The sequence below is a fragment of the Dipodomys ordii genome, unplaced genomic scaffold (genome assembly GCF_000151885.1).
Source record: "Dipodomys ordii isolate 6190 unplaced genomic scaffold, Dord_2.0 Scaffold110, whole genome shotgun sequence".
NCBI lineage: Eukaryota > Metazoa > Chordata > Mammalia > Rodentia > Heteromyidae > Dipodomys > Dipodomys ordii.
In genome coordinates, this window is record NW_012267326.1 from 5,349,975 (window position 1) to 5,372,214 (window position 22,240).

At 42.4% G+C, this 22,240-nt stretch overlaps 1 protein-coding gene across 1 annotated transcript; it reads right to left on the reverse strand.

The window, feature by feature from the left end:
- Positions 1-629: 629 nt before the first annotated feature.
- Positions 630-21,993, reverse strand: Cmtm6 (CKLF-like MARVEL transmembrane domain containing 6). Its single transcript, XM_013028476.1, has 4 exons — positions 21,828-21,993; positions 10,370-10,546; positions 8,542-8,640; positions 630-1,735 (listed from the first exon to the last, which is right to left on the reverse strand). Exons 1-4 carry the CDS (start codon positions 21,960-21,962, stop codon positions 1,604-1,606), a joined length of 543 nt encoding a protein of 180 aa, XP_012883930.1. The 5' UTR covers positions 21,963-21,993; the 3' UTR covers positions 630-1,603.
- Positions 21,994-22,240: the final 247 nt, after the last annotated feature.

A 22,240-nucleotide genomic window follows, 5' to 3' on the forward strand; every position in this document is an offset into this window, starting at 1 on the left:
GAAACCCCTACCAAAGTACAGGGAGATTTAATGGGTACACCTGTAGTTCTGGAGTCTTAGGCAAGACTCTAGAAGGAGGATAAAAAAGTTCTAGCCTGTAAAGTTGGGCAAAAAAGGCATATATCCCAAGACCTGCAATAGACAATTTGGCCAGCTATGGAGTCTTGTGAATGGCGTGTATATTCCTTTATACCATCAGTAGTCTTACAGTGAACAAGGTCTCCAGAGAATCACTGCAAGAAGAAACTCCAGCAGTGCTTACATGGGAAGTAAGACCCACAAGTGACTGCTACACACTGCTCCAAGTACAAGGGCCCAAGATTCTGGACCCTAAATACATTACTACAACATGCAAGAATAAGAGTCAGAGCTCACCTCACATGGGGAAGCAGAACATGGACCATCCTGACCCAAAGTCAGAAAAAGGAGCACCTAGAGAGAAATCAAGGGCTGTGGGTAAAAAAAAAGAAAGAAAGAAAGAAGACGATGACTGGGGCTGGGAAGGTGGCTCAGTGGTAGAGTGTTTACCTTGCATGCCTGACGCCCTGGGTTCAATTCCTCAGCACCACATAAGCAGAAAAAGCTGGAAGTGGCACTGTGGCTCAAGTGGCAGAGCGCTAGCCTTGAGCTGAAGAGCTGAGGGACAGCACCCAGGCCCAGAGTTCAGGCCCCACAACCAACAACAACAACAACAAAAAAGACTAGCTCAAAGAAAACCCTGAGAGCCTGTAGAGCTGCATTATTTCAGTAGAAACAACACATGCCAACAAGATGACTGACTGGTTTCTACCTCAATATGAACTCACCTCTTCACATACGCACTAAGCATTTGAAGTCTGTTTTTATTTCCACTGTAGTGGGCAAAAGTCTAGCCTTTCTTTGGTCTTTAGGTGTAGTATCTATTTTTACCATTTTTCTATGTGTTATACATCTCCAACCAAAGTGCAATATAATCATGAGGTTGCTGATGTTGCTTTTATACATATAAAATACCAACATCTTCCATACATTTTATAGTAAGCTATACAAAGTCTCAGAAAAAGTGAGTATCCTAAACGGTTACCATAAGTTTAAAGCTGAGTGAGATACAGTAAGGCCAAGTATTATATATTAAGAAAAAACCCTAACACCAATATTTTAAATATGGATCTCTTAAATAAACATTACTTTTCTAATAACAGAACATAATCTAACCTTCAACAGTAATCATTAATAGCTAAGCAAATTAATTTTAAAACAAACTTCTAAATGGCTGAATACAACCATGCTGTTTACACAGTACTATATGGTAATTTAGAAGCTAAGCCACATAACAGAATGCCCTGTAGCAGAGCAACATAATCATTTATCATCAGTGGACCTATGTGGTTTAAACAAGCAATCCCTCTCTCCTAAAAAAATCCTGCATTTGAGACCAATTTTAGTAGCAAATTTTTAAAAAATAATAAAAACCCCTCTAACCTAATTTGCAGTGACAGCCATAAAGTCCAATATTGACAGCACTGCCCTCCTGCCCCTGCCCTAGGCTTAAACAGTTAGACACATGAAAGCTTCGTGCCAGGGCGGGTGTGGGTGAAGTCTTCTGCTTCATAGCTCCTCAGCTTTAAGCATTCAGTGGTTCTGTGAGGGCTTCTGCTTTGATAGTCTCAGGTTTTCTCAGCTGGGCCTCTTGTCGTTTTTCATACAACATAGCAATGAAGTCAAACAGGAACATAAAACTTGCTATAAATCCAAACTTGAGAAGCAAAAGAAGAAAAATGTACGTGAGAAGAACAAAATACAATCTCACATTTCCTACTGAGCTCTGAGAGTACATCAAGCAAGCAAGACCATTTATCAATTTTTTTTTTTTGTCAGTCATGGGGCTTGAACTCTGGGCCTGAGCGTTGTCCCTCAGCTCTTCAGCTCAAGGCGAGCGCTCTACCACCTGAGCTACAGAGCCACTTCCGGTTTTCTGGTGGTGTTTTATTGGAGAAAGAGTTTCACGGACTTTCCTGCCCAGGCTGGCTTTGAGCTTTGAACCTCGATCCTCAGATCTCAGCCTTCTGAGTAGCTAAGATTACAGGTGTGAGCCACCAGTGCCTGGCTCATTTATCAATTTTATCCAATATCTACTACTTTTGAATGGTGAAAAAAAAGTTAGGCCATCAAAAAATGGAAAGAAGTGGCTGGGAACAGTAGCTCACACCTGTAATCCTATGCAGGAGATTGAGATCTGAGGATTGCTTTTCAAACCCACCTGGGCAGGAAAGTCCATAAGACTTACCTCCAATCAACCGCTAAAAAGCAAGAAGTAGAGCACTAGCCTTGACCAAAAAAGCTGAGTCCAGGCCCTGAGTTCAAGCCCCAGAACAGCACAAAAAAAAAAAAAAGAAAAAGACAGAAAGAAGTGTCAGTCACAGAGGTTCGACTCTATAATCCTCACTGCTTGGAAGGCAGAAATCAAGGGATTGCAGTTTGAGGCTGGACAAAGTTCACTAGACTCCATCTCAACCAATGGCATGCATACTTGTCATCCAACAACTATAGAAGCAGCACAATGGCTGGGCACAGTGGCACATGCCTGTCATCCCAGAGACTCAGGAAAGCCTAGGAGGAATGCAGTTCAGGACAGCTTGAGCATAAAGAAAAACATATTTCAAAAAGTAACCAACATTGCCGGGCATTGGTGGTTTACGTCTGTAATCCTAGCTACTTAGGAGGCTGAGATCTGAGGATCACAGTTCAAAGCCAGCCCAGGCAGGAAAGTCCATGAGATTCTTTTTTTATTTTTATTTATTTTTTGGGGGGTCCGGTCAGGGACCTGAACTCTGGGCCTGGGCGCTGTCCCTCAGCTCTTCAGCTCAAGGCTAGCGCTCTATCACTTGAGCCACAGTGCCACTTCCAGCTTTTTTCTTTCTGCTTATGTGGTGCTGAGGAATGGAACCCAAGGCCTCAGGCATGTAAGGCAAGCGCTCTACCACTGAGCCACCTTCCCAGCCCCAAGTCCATGAGATTCTTATCTCCAATAAACCACTAGGAAAGCCGGAAGTGGTGCTGTGGCTCAAGTGGTAAAGCAATCACCTTGAGCTGAAGAGTGCAGGGATAGTGCCCAGGCCCAGAGTTCAAGCCCCATGACCCACAAAAAAAAAAAACACAAAAAGGGATGGTAGAATGGTTCAAGTGTAGAGAACCTACTTTAGCAAGTGTGAGGAACTGAGTTCAAAACCCCAGTAATGCCTCCTCTCCTCCAAAAAATGGAAAGAAGTCACAAAAAATGTCCAGAATAACAGCTATTAGTCAAAGTTTCACAAGTTATTAATGTCCTTTTGTTTTTGTGATACAGGGGATCAAACCCAGGGCCCAATGTATGCTAGGCAAGTATTCCACAACAGTCCAAATATCCTATCCTAAATATACAGCATACATGACATGTCAATCTATAAAACCAAACTCAGTAGAGGAAAAAATAAAATCCTTAAAAATGACATGAAACACAGGATTTTTTAGTGATGGTTAGACTGACCATACATGTGATTAAATAGGCAACTCAGGCCAGGTGAAAATGGAATAAGTTACTGAAGTCAAACAGAAACTCCATTTTGGAAAAAAAAAAAAAAAAAGAGGTTAAAAGTTTTCCAGGTAATTGTCACACCGTAATGACACAGCAACATGACGCCACTACCTACTTCCTCTTCCTTAAATCACTTCCTCATTGTCTCTTCTAACATGTGACTAAACATTCTGAGAATTCTATTGACAGACAGAAGACCAGGCTTCAAATTTAGCTTTTTCAACTAGCAAAACCCTTAAGGAAAATGGAAGCTAAAAGGGACATTACAGTAGGTGATGATTCCACTCCACAACTGCATATGGGGGAACCATTTCTGGCCCAAGTGGCCTTGAGCTCATGATTTTCCAGCTTCAGCCTCCTGCGTGCTGGCACTGCAGATGTACACCATGCCTGGCTTGCACCTCTACGACCATTAACATTCTATGGCAATCTGCTGCAGCCTCCTGACTCTTACTTTCCCAACCTCTCTAAAGAAATCACATTCTATCATTCATTGTTGATGTTTTTTGTTTGTCTGTGTCAATACTATGAGGCCTGAACTCAGGGCTTATGAGGTTCCTCAGTTTTTTTTTCACTCAAGGCTAGCATTTTATCACTTGAGTCACAGTTCTACTTCCTTTTTTTGGTGGTTAATTGGAGGTAAAAGTCTTACAGTCTTTCCTGCTCAATCTAGCTTTGAACCACAATACTCACATCTCAGCCTCCTGAGTAGCTAAGATTACAGGCATGCCACAGGTGCCCAATTAACGAAACTGCTTTCTTGAATCTATTGAATAACCAGGGTGCCCCCAGCAAAGCCAACTTATCAGCCCACTCCCACCAATCTTTCTCTAGTCTGGAGTGTGTTTTGTTTTTGTGGCATGTATGCATCCCTTCACTTCCCTGGTAAGCTTCCGAAATACTTCAAATACAGACCACATGTCATCTCTGCCACAATGTCCTCACCACAGAGCTTCAGTCCCACTAGACCCTCTACATCACACAATCCTGACAAGTTATCTTCTGGTCTTTTGCTCACATACTTTGCAGTTTTTATTTACTTGCCTTTTAAATTGATTCCTTTAAGTCCTTATTTTTTTTCATAATGTAAACATATATAAAAGAAATATATATATATGGTAATTTCTAAGCCAAGCACCAGTGGCTCACACTTGTAATTCTAGCTACTCAGGAGGCTGAGATCTGAGGATCAAGGTTCAAAGCCAGCCTGGACAAGAAAATCTATGAGACACTTATCTCCAATTAACCACCAGAAAACCGGAAGTGGCGCTGTGGCTCAAGTGGTAGAGTGCTAACCTTGAGGTGAAGAGCTGAGGGACAGGACCCATGTCCAGAGTTTAAGACCCACGACCTACAAAAAAAAAAAAAGGCAATTTCCAGCCTATTACTGGCATCTCAAACTACCAGTCACTATATTAAATATGTCCAAAGAAAACTGAACACTGAAACAATTGGAGACTTCACCTACATAAGTATGGACTTGTCTTTTAAAACTTGATTTTCCCAGGCTGGGATGTAGCTCAGTGGCAAAGCACTTGCCTAGCAAGTGCAACGTCCTGGGTTCAATTCCCAGTACCAAAAAAGAAAACAAAAAAAAATTGATTTTTCCTCTTAGAACTCAATTTTCCTTTAACTTCATTTCATTTACCCTCCAGAATTTTATAGGAATATTTTGTGCTTGTATTTTATCTATCACCATATCACAATTGTGATAAAAATAAGTATATAAACTGAAATTAATATAAGACCCTATTCAAACTGTGATACTCTCTTCGACTGGTTTATGTATCAATGGATAGGTGACACTCATTGCAAGAACCAGTCAAGGAACACAATTGTAGCTGTGTTTTTAAGGGGGGGTAGCTTTTATTGTTTTTTGTTTTGCGCTGGGCCTGGGGCTTGAACTCAGTGTCTAGGTACTACCTAAAACTTGTATTCAAGGCTAGTATTCTACCACTTGAGCTAATGCTCCACTTCTGGCTTTTTGGTATTTAACTGGCACTCAGCTGTCATTTTATGTTTTTTACATGTGTAAAGTGCTAAGAAACTGAAGTCACACGACTAGGTAAATATATCGTTGCCATGTAACTCTCTGAACTCCTTTTATGTTGTTTTATCATAAAGGTAATTTTAATATTCTATTATTTGCTAGCAACTCTATTAATTACAACCTTAACTGATTAAAAGCAAAATGCTAATGGAAACAAGCTAACAAGCAAGGATTTATCCCACTGTTTGTCATTCACAACAATGGTACCAGACTGGGTTCATGATCCTTGACTACGATTGTGTAACCCAGAAACCTACAAAAAGTCTACATTTTTATCATTCACTTGATTCAAAATTTACATGAACCCTATATCCTTTAGTCATCTCCATACTACAACTATTTGTGTATTTTGCCTCATTAACAGCATTCTCTATTACAGGGTGGTCCCAGGCCCTCTAAAACTATTGTGTAATTTATAATATATTACAGTGTTATTTTTCTGAAATCCAGAAATTGAATTCTAAACATAAATCTTGACAGATAAAAACTGGATCCTTGGGCTGGGCCTGCCTAGCATGCATGAAGCCCTGGGTTCTATTCCTCAGTACCACATACACAGAAAAAGCTGGAAGTGGCACTGTGGCTCAAGTGGTAGAGTGCTAGCCTTAAGCAAAAGAAGCTCAGGGACAATGTCCATGCCCTGAGTTCAAGCCCCAGGACTGGAAAAAAACAATAACAAAAAAAAAAAAACCCACCAAAACCTAGATCCTTATTTTTAATTGTTCCTTTGCTGTACTTGATGTACTAAAGTGTGTTTTGTTCTGTTTTATAATTTAAGGCAATACACAACAGTTAAGATTTGGGACAGGCAAGTACATTTTTCTTTTTTAAGGAGTGACGGTGTCTGTAAAAGGGAAAGTGGAAAAGAACTGGCTGAATTCCTTTCCAGAGATGAGTCCTCACATATATTAAAGGAAAAGTTATATATGGAGGTTAAAAACATGGAAATCAACTTCCTTAAAAACTATTCCTAGCCTTGTGCTTTTAACACATGCCTATAATCCTAGCTATTTAGAAGATTGAGACCTGAGGCTTGAAGTTCAAAGCCAGCCCAAGCAGGAACATCTCTGAGACTCTTTTTTTTTTTTTGTCTGTCGTAGGCCTGAACTCTGGGCCTGGGTGCTGTCCCTCAGCTCTTCAGCTCAAAGCTAGTGCTCTACCACTTGAGCCACAGTGCCACTTCCAGCTTTTTTCTGCTTATGTGGTGCTGAGGAATAGAACTCAGGGCCTCATGCATGCAAGGCAAGCACTCTACCACTGAGCCATCTTCCCAGCCCATCTCTGAGACTCTTATCTCTAATTAGCCACCAAAAAGCCAGAAGTGGAGCTGTGGCTCAAGTGATATAGCACTTGCCTTGAGCAAAAAAGTTTAAAGAAAGTGCCCAGGCTCTAAGTTCAAGCCCCAAGACTGGCAAAAAAATAAAAATAAAAACAAAAAAATAACAAAACTATTCCTGCCTAGTGCTCCTTAGAAGACAGTCTTGATAAAATTGTTTTTTTTCTTTTTTCTTTTTATTGTGAAAATACCATACAGAGGGGTTACAATTACATGGGCAAGATAATGAGTACATTTCTTATCAAGCATTGTAGCCTCCTCCTTTGTTTCCCCAGTCTTGATAAAATTGTAAGCATATGTATTAGCTATTAAAGACTGTGGTCTAGTTGAGTGTAGTGGCATATGCCTGTCATTTCAGCTTCTCAGAAGACAAGGGTTTTTGACAAAGGTATCTGAGGCTGATGTGGGCAAAACACAAAACCCTATCTGGAGAAAAACAAAAACTAAAATAAAAACTAAAAATAATAAAATGCAAAAGGGCTACACAGTGGAGCACAAGGCCCTGAGTTCAAGACCTAGTATTATTAAGCCTCACTATCTAGATGAATTTCTACCAGTTCATTTTTATATACTTCATTTATTATACTTCATTTATTCCTCTACCTATCTCTTTATGGGACTGAATTGTTGAGTTATGTCTCCTGTATATTCCTAGAATAGTACCTGACATATAGCTGTGGAAAAATTTATAAATGATAAAAATTTTTTATCATTTCTATAGTTCATATATTGAACAATGGGTTTTTGGTAACAAAACTAAACTTTTAAACAGTTTCTTTAGACTTCCAAAAATTTTCTGAACATGTGATTTATATATTGGAAAAATTTGCATGTTTTTTTCCTTTGGGCTTTTTAAAAACTATTTTCTAAGGGAATTTCAATTCAACATGTCAATGAATGTAATGCACCTTGATCAATGTCACCATTGTTTTGTTTTGATTTGATTTGTGCTGGTACTGGGACTTGAATTTCAGAAACTCAGGGTCTGGGCACCATCCCGTAGCATTTTTGCTAGAGAGGAGCTAATGTTCTACCACTTGAGTTTTTGGTGGTTAATTAGAGATAGTTTTGTTGGGTTTTTGTTTCGTTTTTGGTCAGTTATGAGGCTTGAACTCAGGGCCTGGATACTGTCCCTAGCCTATCTGTGCTCAAGGCTAGTGCTCTACCACTTGAGCCACACACCACTTCTGGTTGTTAAGTGGTTAATTGGAGATAAGAGTCTCACAGGGACTTTGCTGCCCAGGCTGGCTTCGAGCCATGACCTTCAGATCTCAGCCTCCTGAGTAGCTAGGCTTACAGGTGTGAGCCACCAGCACCCACCTAGAGATAGTCTTACAGATTTCTTTGCCAGGGATGGCTTCAAACTGAGATCCTCAGATTTCAGCCTCCTGAATAGTTAGGTCTACAGGTATGAGCTATCAGTGTTCAGATTCTGTGTTTTTAAGACTATCATATTTATTTACTTCTAGGTTTTCTATTCAAATTAATATTAAACAATAAAAGACAAACTACCTTCGCATATTGTAAAACTCACCTAGTACTTCCCAAATTCTCTATCTCTAAGGAAATGAAAATAAGCAGTTACAGATACAAAATACCTACACTTGCAGCAACTTCAGCTATGGTTCTGCCATCAGTAGAAACAAAAATGATAGACGCCAACAAAAATACGCATCCTGTTCCCAGCGTGATATAAAAATCCTGTGCACACAGAAGGAATAAAGTATAGTTAGACTCATGGAAACATTTTTTTTTAATTTCAAAAGCTATTGAAGTCATTGAGACTTACTTTTATATCCCAAACATGTAACTTTTCAATAAACTTGGCATTCAAATTCTATCCATGCTTTGAGCCCACAGACTTTCCTTTCTGGGCTCGCTTTGAACCGCAGTCCTCAGATCTCAGCCTCCTGAGTAGTGAGGATTACATTTTTGAGCCACCAAAGCCCAGTGGTGATTTCTGTGGCTGTTTTATGCCAGTACTGGGTCTTGAACTTAGGGCCTGAGCACTGTGCCTTAGCTTTTTTACTCAAAGCTGGTGCTCTACTAACTTTAGCCACAGTTCCACTTCTGGCTTTTTGCCAAAAGATTTAAGTCTCATGAGCTTTTCTGCCTGGGCTGGTTTTGAACTGTGATCCTCAGATCTCAGCCTTCTTGAGTACCTAGAGTTTTAAGTGTGAGTCACTAGCAATTGGATTCTATGACAATTTTTATGCTTACCCTCAGAGATGTGAGTTCCTTTGTATCAACATTTATATCATTTATATCAACATACATAATTCTGCACAGATCACTATTGACAATTCAAATACTACTGAAGAAGTAAATTGCTCAATTCTTTCTTATTAAGTTCAAGACTTAAGTAAATTATTTCATCTGCCACCCCACAAATCCAAACCTTACAAATAGGGTTAGCAGACTGTCTTATTGGGGCCCTGAGTTCACATTCCACTACTCCCCCCAAAAAAAGTATCTCTAATTTTGTGAAAATAATACTTCCCTAACATACAGTAAATACAAGAGAAATTTCTTAACAAGAAATCAACAAATGCATTCTTTTTTTTTTGTTGGTTGTGGGGCCTGAACTTGGCCTGGGCACTGTCCCTCAGCTCTTCAGCTCAAGGCTAGCACTCTACCACTTGAGCCACAGCACCACTTCCGGCTTTATCTGCTTATGTGGTACTGAGGAATAGAACCAGGGCCTCATGCATGCGAGGCAAGCACTCTACCACTGAGCCACCTTCCCAGCCCCTACAAATGCATTATTTATGCACTACAGGTAACATTTTTCATAATAAAATGAAATCAAAGCATAGAATTGGACATTGTTTTATGGAAAAGCCTCAGAAATAGCTATTAGTTCATTACTATTATCTCTGACATGTAGCATAATGCTTGACATATAATAGTCATACAACTCATAATAAGTGACACTGTAATGTGAGAAATAAGTTTTAAAAAGAAAAGTTTAAAATAGTAGACACATTTTAAGATAATTAAACTAAGCCCCAATAAGTAAACTATTGCCGTCTTGCCACTCTTTTTTTTTTCCAGTCGTGGGCCTGAACTCTGGGCCTGGGCACTGGCCCTCAGCTCTTCAGCTCAAGGCTACCACTCTACCACTTGAGCCACAGCACCACTTCTGGCTTTTTTCTTTTTGCTTATGTGGTGCTGAGGAATCAAACCCAGGGCCTCATGCATGCAAGGCAAGCGCTCTACCACTGAGCCACCTTCCCAGCCCAAGTCTTGCCACTCTTATCACCACCTTACATCTTTTGCAAGATGATTACAAGCAGAGAACTGGAATAATGGATAGTGTCTCTTCACAGTATTAAATTCTGAAAGCATATATTATACACAATAAAAGCTCACAAGATTTTAAGACAGTGTTTTATGCCCTTACTATAGGGACTAGACCTCCCCCACTTACAGATGACTTGACCTTTCCCGCATCAACACGGTCATGCAGTGGAGTGCAGTGCACAATCAGCAGGAGGAGGCTCAGGAGAAAGGCGCTACAGCTTACAAATTCAAAAAAGTATAGTCCTCCACACAAAGTACATTCTGGTATAACCTCTTCACAGATGAAGGCCAGCAGAGACAGCAGCTACAAAAGAAGTGAAACATTTTACAAGTTTTTCAGAGCACCCATAATATTCAGTATGCGCCTGTAGCCCAAGCTAATGAGGGAACTGAGAAAGGAGCATCAAGAGTTTAAGGCCAGTCTTGGCAAGTTAACAAGACCCATCTTTTTTCAAAGCCAGCCTACCACCTCTTTACTCAATTTATAGAGACTATAACAAATAAAATCAGAACTCCACCTACACACAACTAAAGAGTGAAAGTGCTTTTAAGGACATATAGGCAGAATTTAGACAATACTGTGCTTGCATGGAAATCAGGATGTTAGAAAAGCACACCAGCTGGGCACTGGAGGCGGCTGGGCACTGGAGGAGACTGAGATCTAAGGACCGCAATTCAAAGCCAGCCCAGGTAGGAAAGTGTGAGATTTATCTCCAATTAATCAGAAAACCAGAAGTGGCACTATGGCTCAAAGTTGTACAGCACTAGCCTTGAGCAAAAAACTCACGGACCATATCCAGGCTCTGAGTTTAAGCCCCACAACCAACACCAAAAAAAAAAAAAAAAAGAAAGAAAGAAAGGAAAGGAAAGGAAGGCAGGTAGGGAAAGAAGGAGGGAGGGAAAGAAAAGAAGAAAAAGAAAATCACACCAGAGGGACTTTTAGAGGAAAGTGGAGACATGAAGGACAGAAAATCAGTTCTGGAGTAAAAGATTGGTACAGAAGTTACTAGCAGACAAACAATATACCCAAAGGCTAGAGATGAGAAATCAGAGCACAATTCCCCAATATTACCTGATTCACAAACTGTGGAAACCAATTAAGTCAACATAACTGACATACAGAGTTTGAAGAAAGGAGAAGGCAGTAAGCAATTATTACATGAGTCTACAGAGGTAAGCAGAGGCCAGATGTAAGTCCCCACATCAACTACTCTAAAAGCTCTGGATTTGATAAGTTTTTAGATTTTTTTTATTGTTAGGTACGTACAGAGGCGTTACAGTTACATAAATCAGGTAATGAGTACATTTCTTTTTGAACAATGTCACCCCTTCCCTTGCTCTCTCCCAGTTTTAGATTTGACAAGATTTTTTTTTGAACAGTCCTGAAGCTTGAACTCTGGGCCTGGGTGCTATCCCTGAGCTTTTGTGCTTAAGGCTAGCATTCTACCACTTGAGCCACAGCTCCACTTCCAGCTTTTTTTTTTTTTTTGGTCCAGTCGTGGGGCCTGAACTCTGGGCCTGGGTGCTATCCCTCAGCTCTTCAGCTCAAGACTAGCACTCTACCACTTGAGCCACAGCACCACTTCTGGCTTTTTTTTTCCTGCTTATGTGGTGCTGAGAAATCGAACCCAGGGTCTCATACATGCAAGGCAAGCGCTCTACCACTGAGCCACCTTCCCAGGCCACTTCCAGCTTTTTATGGTTAATTGGAAATAAGAGTCTCACAGACTTTTCTGCTCAGGCTGGCTTTAAACCGCCATCTTCAGATCTCAGCCTCCTGAGTAGCTAGGATTATAGGCATGAGCCACCAGCTCCCGGCAAGATTTACACTTCATAAACCATTCTAGCTCCAAAATTGAGAGGAAATTGGAACTAGTGTAAAACTTGGGGCAGATAACCAACTGGGAAGCTGAAGTAGCAAATCAGGGAAGATAGTGACTAGGGGTAGTAGTAATAAAGAAGAGTGGCTAATCACTAAGAGATGCAGTCAGGAAGAGGACAAAGTGGGACATAGAATAATACACATGTACTCTAAGTTGGTTGGTGTGGGTGTGTGAGTGTGTGTGTGTGGTCGGTTGTGGGGCTTGAACTCAGGGCCTGGGTGATGTTCCTGAGCTCTTTTGCTCAAGACTAGTGCTCTACCACTTTGAGCTGCAGCTCCACTTCTGGTTTTTGAGTGGTTAACTGGATATAAGATTCTCATGGGGACTTTTCTGCCTGGGCTGGCTCCAAACCATGATCCTCACTCCTCAGCCTCCTGAGTAGCTGATTACAGCAATGAGCCACTAGCATGAGCCACCACCCTGTTTTATTTTGTTTTTTGGTCCTGGTCCAGGGGCTTGAACTCAGGGCCTGGGTGCTATTGAGTTGTTTTGCTCAAGGCTAGTACTCTTAACAATTTAGCCACAGCTCTACTTCGGGCTTTTTGGTCGTTAACTGGAGGTAAGAGTCTCATGAACTTTCCTTCTCCAGAAGGCTTCAAACTGCAATCCTCAGATCTTATCCTCCTGAATATCTACGATTACAGGTGTGAGCCACTGATGTCCAGCTGAAGTACTTTATTTTCACTTGAAACAAAAAGGTACATTCATTTACAAATTTTTTAGGTGCATCTTCAAATTATATGTCATATTTACAAATACCTTTTCATCATTTATGAACCAGCACTTCTAGACTGTTTTTACTTTCAGTGAAAGTGAAGCAAGGTCTTGGATACTTGCGAAACAGAACCTTTCCACAGTCAGACCAGTTTTGCTGGCCTTAAGAAATTTCTCAGCTGATGAATATTTAAGTAACTTGCCTTTCTGCTTTCCCAAAGCATTCAATATATTTTTCATAGAAACAATTACTTTCTACAGTCAATATTAGTTTTCATGATGTTGGATTATTTTTTTTTGTCAGTCCCATGGCCTGACAGCTCACCTTCAGCTCAAGGTGAGCATTCTACCACTTGAGACACAATGCCACTTCCAGCTTTATCTGCTTATGTGGTGCTGAGGAATTGAACCCAGGGCCTCATGGATACAAGGCAAGCGCTCTACCCCTGAGCCACCTTCCCAGCCCCATGATGTTTGATTCTTATGTTTGATCATAAGCCAAAAAAAAAAAGGTAGAGTGATTCACTTGGTAGCTGGTGCACTTTTGTGGAAGCCAAGGGAGTTTCCTTCTGGGTGCCCAAACCATGAAAATGCCTGATGAATTATTCATTGTGGCTAAACGGAATGCCACCTCACTCCCAACAAGGCCAGGGGAAGCAATCATACACACCAATGGCAGCAAGGCTGGTACCAAAAGCGAACAGATATATTTCATAGTGCATAATAAGAATTCAACATTGACATGGCTGCTCTAAAAAATAATTTTCCTTCAAAAAAAAAAGCATGTATCTTGGGCTGGGAAGGTGGCTCAGTGGTAGAGCGCTTGCCTTGCATGCCTGAGGCCCTGGGTTCGATTCCTCAGCACCACATAAGCAGAAAGAAAAAAGCTGGAAGTGGCGCTGTAGCTTAAGTGGTAGAGCGCTAGCCTTGAGCTGAAATGCTGTGGGACAGCGCCCAGGCCCAGAGTTCAGGCCCCCCAACTGGACCCAAAATAAAACCCACAAAAAAACCATGTATCTGTCCTGTGACCCTGCAACTGCATTCTTGGGCTTTTATTACAAAGAAATGAAAACATGTTAGTGCAAAAAAAGTACAGAACATGTGCTGGTCAGCAGTGGCTCACACCTGTAATTCTAGCTATGCAGGAGGCAGATCTGAGGAATCCACTGAAAGCCAGACCAGGCCTAAAAGTCCATGAGACTCTTATCTCCAATTAACCAACAGAAAACCAGAAGTGGTGCTGTGGCTCAAGTGGTAGAGCGCTTGCCTTGAGCTGAAGAGCTCAGAGACAGTGCACAGGCCCAGAGTTCAAGCCCCACGACCAAAAAAAAAAAGATTATTAGGACTACTTCCTGAAGACTCCCTGACAAAAATGTCTTATCTTTAGCACATGACATAAGTTTCTTGTCTGGTCTGGGTAAGAAAAGTACAAGATGCAGCCATTCAGAGGCAGTCAGTCTCAAGTAACCAACCAGTCCTGCTCTGTATCTATTAATTGAAGTCACACTTACGAACGCTTCAATTTCACAGCATTCTTACAATAAGGCAGGTTCTGCCTGGCCATCCTAAGGGAATCAGAGCACAAAGTTAAATCTGGATGTTTACTAGTTTTCATCCCCAGTTTTAAAGGCACTACAAACTATCATCTGTATGAAATTCTCTGCTGCCACCCCATCACACATAACACTATTCAGTCTATAGTACACTTTTGTATTGACTAGTTTGTAGCCAACGGTGTAATATGTTTGTGTGGAGTACAAGTTCAGTGTACAAGAACAATAAGAAGGCCATGTTTTATATCATGTAACTGAGCATTCGCCATATATTAAGAAAAATCTCAAGAGTAGCTGAACCATGACAAATTGGAAAAGCAAGACTCAAGCCAAAATGCGAGACACACAGATCTGTACAGGAAGAGAAAAATGGGGTGGAAGTAGGAAAAACAAATTATAAAGTCAATATTTTGCATGGTAAATCTAAGGAAATAAAGTAGTTGACCTACCTGGATTGGGACAGTGAGGAAAATGAAGGACTCAGGTGTGGTTGCATGAAGAGTAGCAAGAGAAAATGGACTTTAGATGGAGGTGCAGAGAATGCTGCCTGGCTTAGTAAGTTAGAAGACAAAAGCAGAGGACTAAGCAGAGAATTTCACAACTCCAGAATAGGAGGAAAGGAGCAACCATCTCTGCATCAGCAAGTCAGAAAGAATGTTATTTGAAAAAGAAAAGAAAAGAAAAGAAAAACCTCAGAACAACTTTAAAAGCAAGTACACAGCAGATCTTGGGCAAGACTATGGTTCTAAGAGAATACCACTAAGAAAAAACTACTCACGCCTGGGATGAGTTGTTTCAGCGCTGTACCTCACATGCTTGATTCATTTTTACCCCATTAACACTGCCCGACTTCCACCAAAGACATGGCACCTTTCAACAGATCTCATATTTTTACCTAATCATTTAAATTAAGCACATTCATTTTTTTACCAGGGCACCATTTGCCCTTGGGGAAGCAAATTTTCATATAATTAAGGGCAGAAAACAAAAGGACCACACAATGATTTAAACAAGACTGACAATAACTCAGGACTGACTGAGCACTCTTCTGCTTCAATTGAGCCACACAATGTGCACTTGGAAATTTAAAATTTTTGGTTTTGAAATTTCTTTTGATACATTATTTTACCATGCTTTGTCAAAACTGTGTATAATAACTGCAAATAAGGCAGCCTTACTGTAAACATACTCTAACTGCTAATCAAACCATGATCTTAGTAGTAAAAGTGTAAGGATGGCATGTATTTAATTTTTGTGTGTGTTCCAGCCCTTGGACTTGAACTGTCACTGAGCTCTTCTGCTCAAGATTAGTGCTCTACCACTTGATACAGCTCCACTTCTGGCTTTCTGGTGGTTAATTTGAGATAAGGAGTCTCATGAACTTCCCTGCCTCACTGGCTCCAAACTGTAATCCTCACATCTCAGCTTCCTGAGTACTTAGGATTACAGGTGTAATTACAGGCTAGTGTTCTACCACTTGAGCCAGAGAGCCACCTCTGGCTTTTTCTGCTTATGTGGTGCTGATGAATCGAACCCAGGGTCTCATGCATGCAAGGCAAGCAACTCTACCACTGAGCCACCTTCCCAGCCCCAGTTAGTTGTCCTTTTAAAAAATTTTACAAGCAGATTGTTTTTTTGTGTTTAAAAATGGATAAAGGAAAAACTTCAGGGGCTGGGAAGATGGCTCAGTGGTAGAGTTGCTTGCCTTGCATGCATGAGGCCCTGGGTTCGATTTCTCAGCACCACATAAGCAAAAAGAAAAAAGCCGGAAGTGGCGCTGTGGCTCAAGTGGTAGAGCGCTAGCCTTGAGCTGAAGGGCTCAGGACAGCGCCCAGGCCCAGAGTTCAGGACCCACGACCGGACCCAAAAAAAAAAAAAAAAAAAAAAAAAAACTTCAAGAAATGAGTTATTCAAAATGGTCAGGGATAGGAAGAAAATGTCAGGTAAGAAATAAACAGCAAATATAACCCATGTGTAAAAAGGATAAATAGTTTGCTCTCAATAGCATGAAGTCATCATACTAAATATTGCTTATAGGATGTTAAGTACCTTCTTTAGGTTTTTTTTTTTTTTTGGGGGGGGGAGTCCAGTCCTGGGGCCTGAACTCTGGGCCTGGGCGCTGTCCCTCAGCTCTTCAGCTCAAGGCTAGTGCTCTACCACTTGAGCCACTGCTCCACTTCTGGCTTTTTCTGCTTATGTGGTGCTGAGTAATCAAACCCAGGGCCTCATGCATGCAAGGCAAGCACTCTACCAGTGAGCCATCTTCCCAGCCTGTTAAGTACCTTCTAATGACAAAATGTTACCCAAATACAATTAAGGAAATTATCAATCAAGCTTCCAGGATGGGGGGCAGGGAAGGGGGAAAGGAAAGAGGAGGAGGGAGGAGGAGGGGTGAACTTTTGTGGGGTTTCACATCTTCAAGTTAACACATGTAATTAAGATTTGAGAACCAGGGGCTGGTGACTCATGCCTGTAATCCTGGGTACTGGGAAGGCTAAGATCTGAGGATCACAGTTCAAAGCTAGACCAGACAAGAAAGTCTGTGAGACTTTTATTTTCAATAAACTACTCAGAAAAAGTGATGAGTGGTAGCCTTGAGCAAAAAAGCTCAGGGGCAGTACCCAGGCCCTGAGTTCAAGCCCCATAACCAACAACATATATTGAATGCTTAGTTACATGATATAAAACATGGTTTTCTTATTGTTCTTGTACACTGAACTTGTACTCACACAAACATATTACACTGTTGACTTCAAACTAGTCAATACAAAAGTGTACTACAGATTGAATAGTGTTATGTGGGATGGGGAAGCAGCAGAGAATTTCATACAGATGATAGTTTGTAGTGCCATTAAAACTGGAGTTGAAAACTAGTAAACATCCAGATTTAACTTTGTGCTCTGATTCCCTTAGGATGGCCAGGCAGAACCTGCCTTATTGTAAGAATGCTGTGAGGTTGCCAAATGTCAGTTCTCTTTAGTACAGAAATAATTTCATCAAGGTAAATTTTTAAAACTCACAAAATAAAATATAATGATGGATTGCAATTGTGTCAGAACAATAGATTATGAGATGCAATAAATGTGTCTACCTGGTTTAGTTGAAAATAAAAAATAAATAGAAAAGGATGTATACTGTCATGCACTGGTAGCACTGGAATCCTAGCTACTCTTTCAGGAGGGTGAGATCTAAAGATGGTGGTTTAAGCCAACCCAAGCAGGAAAAGCTTGTGAAACTTTTCTCCAATTATCCACCAAAAAGCCAGAAGGAGCTCTGGCTCAAATAGGAGAGCGCTAGCTGTGAGCAAAACAGACTAGGGACAGACCAGGCCCTAAGAGAGGCACTAAATAAACAAGCATAAGGACGAAGCTGTATACAGAATACACTTTAAAAATGCATAAAACTTAGGAATCCAGTAACTTCCTACATTGTTTGGTCAACGGTTAGAGTCTTCTTCAGCTATGGAAGGATGTGCTACAAGTTAGAGAATGATTATATTTTGGGTAAGTCTTTGACAAAATTCAAGTAGAAAAGTTCTACTCTTATCTCCTGTGTATACATAAGCTCCACACTGTACCCCTCAGGTGTGAGCTTTGTACCAGTAAGCCCCACTATGCCCCAGAGATTTGGAAAAATAAACCTTTGAAGAGTGAAACAAAAAAGCTGGTGCCAGTGGCTCACGCCTGTAATCCTAGCTACTCAGAAAGCTGAGATCTGAGGATCTCAGTGCAAAGCCAAGCAGGGCAGGAAAATCATGATTCTTATTTTCAATTAAGCACCAAAAGCCAGAAGAGGAGGTATGTTCAAATGGTAGAGTGTTAGCTTTAAGCAAAAAAGCTCAGACAGTTCCCAGACCCTGGGTTCAAGCTTCAGGACTGGCACATGCACACAGAACCTCAGAGGTAATCTAATTCAATCTCCTAAGATTTTAATGTTAAGAATTTTCCAAACACACATTATCTGATTTTTAAACTGTAGTGCAGACTTCACTTCTCATTTGGGATATTTGAGAATCAAACACATAAAAGTACACTAGTTATTTATTCTTTTGGTGCTGGTCCTTAGCTTTTTTAGCACTCTACCACTTGAGCTACAGCTCCACTTCTGGCTCCATTGGTAGTTAACTGGAGGTAAATGTTTCACAGACTTTCCCGCCCCAGCTGGCTTTGAACCATGGTCTTCAGATCTCATCCTAAGTGGTTAGGGTTACAGACATGAGCCACCAGTACCTGGTAAAGTATGACATTTTGAACACAATTTCATAGGGTTGTAGGTTCCTTGCTAAAATACTGAGCTTCCTTTTCTGATTATGGTTTTCTCCATACAGTTCCTTACTGGGTATCTGCAATTCTTTTTAGTTTTTAAAAATAAGCCATCTAAAGTAAGACAATCTAAACGCAGAGAATGGAGCTGGGGGTGTGGCTTAATGATAGAGTGCTTATCTAACATGCAGGAAGCCTTGGGTTCAATTCCTCAGTACCACATAAACAGAAAAAGCCTGAAATGTGGTATGGCTCAAGTGGTAGAGTTCTAGCTTTGAGCAAAAGAAGCTCAGGGACTGAGCCCAGGCCCTGAGTTCAAGCCCCAGGACCAGCAAAAAAACAAAACAAGCCAGACACGCCTGTAATCCTAGCTACTCAGGAGGCTGAGATCTGGGGATCGCAGTTCAAAGCCAGTACAGGCAAGAAAGTCCATGAGACTCTTATCTCCAATTAACCACCAAAACACCACTAGTGGTGCAATAACTCAAAAGTGGTAGAGCACTAGCCTTCAGCTGAAGAGCTCAGAGACAGCAGTCAGGCCCAGAGTTCAAGCCCTACGACTGGAAAAAAAAAAAAAAAGCTAGGGCACTGGTGGCTCACACCTGGAATCCTAGCTACTCAGGAGGCTGAGCCAGCCAGGGCAGGAAATCCTCATATGAGACTCTTATCTCCAATAAAAACTACCAGAAAACTGGAGGTGGTGTTGTGGTTCAAGTGGTAGAGCGCTTGCTTTGAGCTGAAGAGCTCAGAGACAGTGCCCAGGCCCAGAGTTCAAGCCCTGCAACCAACAAAAAAAGAATGCAAAGAATAAGTGAGAACAAAGAAGAGCTTTCCTACTGCCTTAGGCTGGATGACAATTTAGAAGGAGTTCATCTATCACTTCCTTAGACTTTCTGGGTAACTTTAATATATTGTTATTATGAAGAGATAACATGAAAGCAAATGAGGCAGGAACAAAAAGATAACCATCAAAATGAAAAAGCAAGGGCTGGGAAGGTGGCTCAGTGGTAGAGCGCTTGCCTTGCATGCATGAGGCCCTGGGTTCGATTCCTCAGCACCACATAAGCAAAAAGAAAAAAGCCGGAAGTGGCGCTGTGGCTCAAGTGGTAGAGGGCTAGCCTTGAGCTGAAGAGCTGAGGGACAGCGCCCAGGCCCAGAGTTCAGGCCCCACGACCGGACCCCCCCACCCAAAAAAAAAATGAAAAAGCAAAATTGAAAAATCATTTTAAAACTCCATAGTAAAGAAAGCATCCTTTTAGCATTATGAGTTAACTACAAACAAATCAATTTCACCAAGACACATTAGCTTTTATTCTTTTCCCATGTCCTAGGGAATAGTGGAGACAAACAGAAACCCTCTTACAAATTTTTCAAGGCAAAATGACTGACCTCTGCATACAATAAAAAAAAACTCTACAATGAAATTTCAAGTTGTGTTCTGCTCTGAAGATATGGAATTTACTAAGCCACATAGAGTAACAGAAATTTACTTTAGACTTACTACTTCTGATTAAAGAAGAAATACAAAAGCAATCTAAAAATAGACTTACGAACAGCAGACCAACACTGATTTCTTTTGATCAGCAAGAATGCTTCAGACCCAGGGCACTTCTTTTCCCTATTCATGTAGAAACATTTATACTCTACTGCAGAAACACACAGTTGATATTAAAAAAGTCAGGTGAGAACTGGCAAAGGGAAGAATGAAGAAAGCCCTTTTGGTCTAGGTACAGGTTATGCAAAGAGACAGTGCAAGGACAAAGAGTCTGATGGCTGCTGAGAGCCTAAAGGAAACCAAGGTGGACCTAACTGGAGGGAGGCTGGAGAGGCACACAGGACAAAATAACTCTTGGGTTCCACAGAGCACTTTATCCCTGGTCTCCAAGTGATTTCCCTATTGTCCCCAGATACAATCATTTTGGTGGCTGAAAGCAGAGACAACTTTCTTACTGCTATCTTTCTTAGCCAATAAAAGTAGGTCATCTGAATTCTAAGAATTTAATCACTAGTCATCTCAGTTGTGAGAATTTTAAATTCTCCCTAAGGAAGCCAGTAAGCAAATTTTTAACTGGAATGGCTTACGGAAAGAAAAAGAAAGAGGGAAAGAGAAAGAGAAAGCAAGGGGGGGGGGGGAACGACTGGGAATGTGGCTTAGTTGTAGAGTGCCTGCCTCGCATGCACAAAACCCAGGGTTCCATTCCTCAGTACCACACAAATAGAAAAAGCTGGAACTGGTGTTGTGGTTCAAGTGGTAGAGTGCTAGCCTTGAGCAAAAGCAGCTCAGGGACAGCGCCCAGGACCTGAGTTCAAGCCCCAGGACTGGCAAAAAAGGAAAAAAAGAAAGAGGGGTGGAAGGAAAAGAAAAAAAAAAAAAGAAGACAGGAAGGAAGCAAAGGGAAAGAGGAAGGAAGAAAGAAGGGAGGAAGGGACATCAAACCCATAAACATCCTAAGTATTCTGATTTTGTTCCTCTTGCAGAAAATACTCCTCAGGGATTGAAACAGTATACAGGGGCTGAAGAGGAATTGTCGATTGAATGCTAAATTCAATCTCCAAGATACTCTCCTAAGTTTACGGTACTTTATCACTGCCGAAAATGCGCTTGAAGTCCCTCTCCTAGGTGTGGCGACCTGGACTGCCCGGGCACTTCGCACCTCGAGCCCACACGTAAAAGACTACCATCCATCAAGAAGCAGCGGCACTGCCCTCGCCGCGAGGCAGCTCCAGGAAACCCGCAAACGCCGGGAAGGATCAACAGGAAGCCCTCCGCAGCCCGCAGGCCGGCCCAGGGGTGATACAAGTGCCCGCCGGCGGAGGAGGCCAGGTCGCGGCGGAGGCTCCGCGAAAGGCGTCCCAAGGGGCCTGCAGGGTCTCCCCGGCCCGTTTCCGGCGCCCTCCCAAACACGCTCGGCGGCCCGAGGTCGCCCGCGGGGGACCCCGGGGACGAAACGCGAGGCGCGACGGGGCGCGGACAGGCGGCCGGCGGAGGGCACCGCCCCTCTGCCCAGGCGGAGGGGGAAGGAACTGGGGGGTGGAGACGGCTGCTTTCCGAGCACCCCGGCTGAGCGGCCGCGCGGAGCGGCCTCCCAAGCCCGCGGGGCCCCGGCCCCGGCCCCCGCCCCCGAGGGCTCGAGCTCGCCCGGGCTCCGGCCCGTCCCTCGGAGCTCACTCACCAGCTGCAAGCCCTTGAGAACGCGTCGATACCACGGGAGCCGGGTCAGCGAGAAGTAGGCAGCGAAGCCGCGGGCGCCCCTGGCGGAGCCCGGGTTCTCCTCGGTGGTGGGGCTGTACACCGCTCCGTTCTCCATGTTGCCGCCGCCGTCGGATCTGCGCCGCGGACCTGGCTCTCCCCACAAAAGTCCCCTTGGCGGAGCGCGGGGGAGGGGCTGGGGGCGTCACTTCCTGAGCCTCCGCCCCCGCTTCCGACTATCTCCGCCCCAGCCCCGCCTTCCACACGCCTTGGGCACGCCCCCTTCTTGACCACGCCCCCCGCGCCCGGCCGGACCCCCGTTGAAACTCAATTCTGAACTTTCCCTAGTCGGGGATTTCTGACTTTAGAATATTCATTGGTTCTTTTTGGGTGCAT